Below are 6743 nucleotides of genomic sequence, written 5' to 3' on the forward strand. Positions count from 1 at the left end.
AAGAACTGCGAAAATACTCACCAAAACGAAATCGTCATGGCGGATATAAAAAGGCCATGTTCAACGCTCCACGCTGAAGCGTGGTCTCATCCCTCCCGAGGCGAATATTCACGCCACCTCATCTGGGACCGCACCCTCGCCTAGTGCCGCGATGCTCTGCTAAGGGTCACATGGTTTCGATAGCTTTTCGGCGAGGAACGAGCGAGGAGCCGCGTTGGGGGAGAGGCGTCGCCCCGAGCCTTCGCCCCGCACCGAGAAGAAGATGGAGGGATGTGCTGCCGTTGCGTCAACAGTGTCGATCCGCGCGAAGATGGCGAGGAGCCGAGGAGGTAGGTGGGGGAGAAGAAGATGGCCGCCGCCGCCGCTCGATCTGGCAGCACCGCCTCGATCCCCCGCCGCCGCCGCTCGATCCGGCGCCGCTGCGTCTCGATCTGCCGCTGCCCCCGTCGATTCGGCGGCGCCGCCTCGATCTGCCGCTGCCGCTACTCGAGGAGCCGAGTAGAACCGCTGCTCTAGGAAGGGGAATGGGAGGACGGGAAGGGGAAGGGAAAGGGAGGGGTTAATGTTTAGGGTGTATACTGCAAATAATGGACGTATAGGCAAATAAAAATAATCCATGGGTGGTTTAAATGTAAATGGGACCCGCTAACAAGTGCTACAATGTAAAAAAACACATGGGGGTATGACTTGCATTGTGTGAGGTATATCTCTATATAAGTCTCTAGTCACTTTTGCTCACTTGGAAGGTGGGGGTGCTCCTTGTGTTGAACATGGCCTGGTAGATTTCCGTGAAAATACTCGAGTTGGTTTATTCGTTGCGAGTTCTTTTATTCACAGGTCAGAGAACACGTGCACTATGCAGCATTGAAAGGCTCTGACAGCAATTCTTGCCAGGGTTTAAATACAATACATAAATCATAAATAAAGCATCGACTATTTACGTCCATTGTGTTTGTGTGCACCCTGAATTTCTTATATATAATAACCCAAAAAGAAAAGGTCAAATTGGTTGCTTTTAAAGCTCCACGGTGGAGATCCATTTGCTGCAATTCTGTTGCTTGGCTCAACAAGCGCCATTGAATTCTGTTACTACCTTCTTAGGGAAAGCTGTAAAAAGTACAAATGATAAAAACATATTAGTGTAGTTTTAAACACACTGTGCATACCAACACTTTCCATATCACCAAACTTCCCATTGTTTTATCAGAGTCAAAGAAACCAAAAGATAGTCTTGACTAATTATTATCCGAAAATTTTCAGAAATATCCACCAAAAGTGCTTCAGCAAACACAATCAGGGTGAATAAACAAAGAAAGATTGACCAGTCCAATGATAAAAACAATGAAAATTGCAGGAGCCAGTACCCTGCTTAAATTCACACACAAAAAGAGGAAAAAACATCAAGAGAGATGATGTGAGTGAATGCAAGAGGGAACTATCACACACAAAAAGAGGAAAAAACATCAAGAGAGATGATGTGACTGAATGCAAGAGGGAACTATCAGGTCAACACTGCTTTTGCAACAATCTTCACAGAACTAAAACTGGTTCTGCAACTTCACTTTGCTAGCTCCAAGGTCTCGTTTGCCCCCTCGCTCTTGTAATAGCGTTGGTCATAATCTTGCCCAGCTAGGTGTGAGTTGGGACCCAGGTCACTCTTTGGTTTGGGTAGACCCCCTCACAGATTTTGTAAATGTTTTGGTGATTCGTGATCTCACTGAATCTACCCAGTAATAAAAATGTGTGGTTGAAGCTAAAAAAAACACTGATTTGTTTGAGAACAAGAATTGGTCCTGAAGCTTGCTTGGATGATGCATATGGGCACATGGGATGCCTCCAGAGCCCTCTTATAACTTTGTTGATCATCGTCATAACCTCCTCCTGAACAAAGTTCTCTACGCCAATAAATCAGATACTAATCCTCCAGACCCTATACCATGTGAGTGAACCTAAAGAGAGCATCTCCAAGGGCCGTGATAAGCCTCGTCAACCTTTGGTAAGAAAGAACTAGAACATCTGTAAACAGGGGAATTACCTATGCAAATGATAATATTTTATTGGACTATTGAGCCATCCAAATCAGGAAAAGAGCTTCTAGCTAGCAACCATTTGGTCAGCAAGAACTAGAAAACATCTATAAACAGGGGAAGTTGCCTACGTCAATGGTAATCTTTTATTGGACTATTGTGCAGCCCAGATTAGGATAAGAGCTTCCCAGTGATCGACTTCAAATATGTGGCTCGAGACTACGACTTGCAAACAAATGCTGGGCTTCCTTACACAGCAATGCATAATAGACCACAAATGGAGCCAATTTGTATACTTGTATAATAACTGTGACAAAATAGCAATCCTTTTCTATAAGAACAGCATTATTACAATAAAGCCTAACTGACCAACATAAATTAGAACATTCTGTACCTGTTTAAAACATGCATGATTGAGCCTTCTGTTGAGCTTCTGCATCGAATTCCAAATATGTTACTGACAGTATTGACTATTGAAGGTAGAAAAATTAGAAAAAATGTAAAGGGACCGTCATAGAAAAAGAAGGGCAGTGAAACATATAATGTATTGCCTCATCCATATTGCAAAAAATCACATTACCTACCAACTTTCCATTTTGCTGTAACATGATTATCCTTAGCAAGAGCCACGCCTTTGAAATGATCCACATTAAAACTTTTACCTTCAACAGAACTCATCTACAAAATCACCATATTCCTCCTTTGTAAATGTGGGTTGGTTGGGATGGCTGATGATTGATCTCTCCAATGCAGCCAGCATAGCCACCTTGGCCAGTCTGGTTTCATACTTGTAATGAATACAGCAATATATGCTTGTGAGGCGGGACAGATGCTCTATGCCAAACACAACATTACTGCTGCTGGTGTGGTTTTCTTCTGCTACCATGCATTCGAGGTTCAGTTGTTGTAGCTTCGGCAAGCACCCAACTTCAAAAGTCAACTCAAGCCTGCAACTTTCCCCACCGAGTCGGATACGTTCCAAGGATGGGAATCCATAACTGCTGCTGATCCTAAGCCTTCCTCCCTCCTCTGTAATTACTTCTTCCACATAGAGTATGAGAGAGAGCAGGGCTGGCAGTCCTCCCAGTGTACTGACATCTTCTTGCGAGAGTTCCTTCAGATATAAACCTAATCGTTGGAGGTTGACAAGTGAGCCAATCCATCTTGGAACCCTAGACATTGGCGCCTGATTGATGACAAGTTCTTGAAGACTCAATGGAGGAGGGCACCATGGTTCCTGGATGAAGTCATCTGCTGATACGGATGAAATATGAATTGTTAGACAATGAAGGTTGTCTCTGCCTAGCTTACATATGGAAGAGATCATTGCTTTCATATGACCCTTGTATCTTTCTGCCGCATCAGCGTGATGGCCAGGCATAAATATACTAAGCTTCCTCAGGTTTGTTAATTTACCAAGTCCTTGCAGCGTGTTCAGTGACTGCGCAAGCACATTCACAACTTTCAGCTCTTGCAATGCTTGCATGTTCCCAATTTTAGCCGGCAGTTGACATCTCATATCAACAAGTAGATAAGTCAGTTGTCGAAGTCGATAAATATGTGTTGGAATGTTAATTGCCCCTCTTACATCTACATTCAATGTCTGTAAATATCGTAGTCTTATTATTTGAGTCGGAAGCACATTAACAATTGTATCTTTGATGCTGAGGTACTTCAGGTGCAATAAATTCTCTATATTTGCAAGGTGATGATTTTCTAACTGCTCACAGCCTTCAAAGTCGAGCACACGCAACCGCCTAAACTGCAACAAAGATGGGACTTTCACAGAATGTGGAAAAATAGTTAGCAATCGAGCATTGCACAAATTCAACTTTTTTAGGATATGAAAACCGTTACTGTTATCTTCCTGCTCATTGCTATCATCTTCTTTTTTATCCAGGACATATTTTATGTTATTCTCCTCCAAACTGCTATAATACTCTTCAGTATTAACAAGGAGGGATAGCCGCTGGACCTTCTTCTGCCGATCAATAGGAACGTTAGGAATTCCTAACAAGGTTACGAAGTTCTCTTCAATAGACTTTGACCGGATGAAATCAAGAATCGTATCATGAACTCGACAGGATTTCACCTCACCGAACTTGCCAATATACCTTGGCTCAATCAAACTTCTATTGATCAGCTCATTGAAACACCTCTGCCCCAATTCATATAAAGTATGTCCATGTTCCTCGTGAATAAATCCCTCTGCAATCCACCTTCTAACCAACCGTTTTTTATGAATAATATAATCTTCTGGAAATGTACATAGATATAATAGACATGTACGCAAGTTATGAGGAAGATCAAAGTAACTAAGCGACAGTATCCTTATCATTCCATTGACATCCTCGTTTCTTTCCAATGCATAACCAATTGACTTTTCCACTTGATTCCATTGATCTTCTGTCGGTGCTTTTGTAGCCAATAAACCGGATATTGCAATAGTTGCCAACGGTAAACCATCACATTTTGCCAATATGTTACAACAAACTTCAGTCAGGTGTGATGGACATTCCTCCAGACCAAAAATTCTCTTCAGAAACAACCTTTTTGAATCAACAAAATGAAGAGGCCTTAATTTATATACCCGATGCACATGTGGGAAGCAGCAAGATTTAGCTACTTCATTTATACGTGTGGTTGTGATGATTCGGTTGCCAGTAATACTTCTTGAAAAAGCACATTTAATAATTTTCCAACTTTCTATATTCCATAAGTCATCAATCACAATAAGATACCTGCCAATTTTTTTATTACAAGCATCAGTAGAAATATTTGATCTAATAAATGTTAGAAAGGGGATATTTTTCCCATTTCGGTCTCATGTCGTCCTAGAATAATTCAACTAAAGCTGACTTGTTAAATTAACACAAATCTGGTCTCGCTTCTCTAAATCATGTCTCAGTTAGGTGAAATGTGTCCTCATTGTTACTGATTTTGCATGATTGTAGCTATGGTTGTAACACTTATAGCACATGGATATTTGATTAAAGAAATGTAACAAGGCGGGTAGTTCTCAGACTCCATCCACTAATGAATCAGCTAAACCATAATTCATTCAACAGCCAAGAATCTGGTCCTTCTTGTCAAAAACAATATTTTTGTTAGGTGAAATGTGTCCCTTATGGATACTTTATTAAAAAATCATAATGAAAGTGAGAAGTTTTCATGTTTGGCAAGACTATGTCCTCGAATGATTTTTGCTCAACTTTTTGATATGGTTCAAACCTATATTTGTAAATAAAATCTGAAAAGCAGAATGGTATGCACATAAGAGAGCTGAATGCAAGTAAAAGAAAACACGGACTACTTAGCAAGTTGGACCGGCAAAGAATGAACTAAAGGCTTAAAATCTTGAAGGTCTGTCCTTATAATACACACACCATATATTTTGGAGACAACAATATATGATTGATGGTTAGAATTTTGCATACCTTTTGTTCTTAAGGAAAGTAGTGATTTTTCTAATGAGTTGTTGTACGTCCCCTGATTCAGTGTTGCCATAAGGTTCGGCGCTAACTTCACTGAGAATAATTCTCAAGATTCCAGAGATGTCAGGGTTTCTTGACACAGACACAAAAGCAGAACAATCGAATTGCTCCCTCAGCTCCTCAAAGACGAGGTTTGCGATTGTTGTCTTCCCTAATCCCCCAATTCCAACAATGGAGATGATCCTTAGATGCTCGGATGCCACATGCCCATCATCTTTCATCAACAGATCGATGAACTCCTTCTTCGGCTGATCAACCCCAACTAGAGATGACACATCCTGAAAGATGGTAAGAGCTCTTTGGTCTACAGTCGCATTGGCTGTCCTCAAACTGATCCCACCATTGCTCCTGTACCTTGCATTTCTCTCCCCAACTTGTTTGATTTGTGCCTTGAACTCTCCAATCATCTTTGGAATCCGATGCCGCGCCACGATCTTGGCCAGCAAATTCCTGAATTTGTCGATGAACCCATCTGGATTAGCGGATTCACCATCTAGATGGAGCATGAACTCGTCGAGGCTGTCCTCGATGTCGTAGGAGAGCTCCCGCACCTCCCTCATCCAGGCCTTGTCCTGAGGGTCAGCGTTCCCCTCCTCCGAATCCGACATCCTGAGGAGGAACGCGTGCATGGCGGCGAGCTCGTCGGCGAGGAAACTGATTTGGCCGCGCACCCCGTTGGAGCGCGTGTCGCCGGCCATGGCAGCGATCTTCACCAGCACGGACTTGAGTGCCCCGGTGGCCGCGGTCACCAGAAACCCCTCCATATGCTCCTCGAGCGTACGCAAAGAAAGATCCCGCGAAACAGAAGCAGAAGCAGATCTATAGATCAGCAGGTGGGGAATCAACACAGACCGCAAAAGACGGCGGGGGCGATTGTTGATTGATGGCCGGAGCTCACCGCCGTGATCCTGGGGAAGCTCGGCGGCAAGCTGGAAAAGATCCACGAAGAAGCAGCAGCAGCAGCAGCTGAGACTGATCAGTGGTCAGTGGAGTGGTGGTCAACTGGTCATAGAGATAGTGAACATGTTTGACTCGCAGCGGACGGAGCAGGTGGAGAAGTCGATAGGCCGGGCCCACAGCGAGCCAGCGAGTTGTTGCTTTGCTCTCTCCATTTCCAAATTGTAGTCATCGTTTTTTATTTTTTATTTTTATTTTCTAGCAGTGCAGACCATGAGTTTGAGATGAAATGAATATACTGTGAGTAGAGCCCTATAAGGGCTAA

At 43.1% G+C, this 6743-nt stretch overlaps 1 protein-coding gene across 4 annotated transcripts; it reads right to left on the minus strand.

The window, feature by feature from the left end:
- Positions 1 to 533: 533 nt before the first annotated feature.
- Positions 534 to 6523, minus strand: LOC127781606 (disease resistance protein RGA5-like). 4 transcript variants are annotated; one of them, XM_052308592.1, is made up of 4 exons: positions 5465 to 6523; positions 2612 to 4768; positions 2422 to 2460; positions 534 to 1107 (listed from the first exon to the last, which is right to left on the minus strand). In XM_052308592.1, the coding sequence occupies exons 1-2, from the start codon at positions 6283 to 6285 to the stop codon at positions 2692 to 2694; spliced, it is 2898 nt and encodes a 965-aa protein (XP_052164552.1). In that variant the 5' UTR covers positions 6286 to 6523; the 3' UTR covers positions 534 to 1107; positions 2422 to 2460; positions 2612 to 2691. The 4 variants fall into 4 exon arrangements, with proteins under 4 accessions (XP_052164552.1, XP_052164550.1, XP_052164551.1 ...); XM_052308590.1 differs by having other exon boundaries at positions 2422 to 2497; XM_052308591.1 differs by having other exon boundaries at positions 2608 to 4768.
- Between the last annotated feature and the right edge of the window lie 220 nt (positions 6524 to 6743).

This window comes from Oryza glaberrima, chromosome 8 (assembly GCF_000147395.1).
Source record: "Oryza glaberrima chromosome 8, OglaRS2, whole genome shotgun sequence".
In the NCBI taxonomy this organism is placed as follows: Eukaryota; Viridiplantae; Streptophyta; class Magnoliopsida; order Poales; family Poaceae; genus Oryza; species Oryza glaberrima.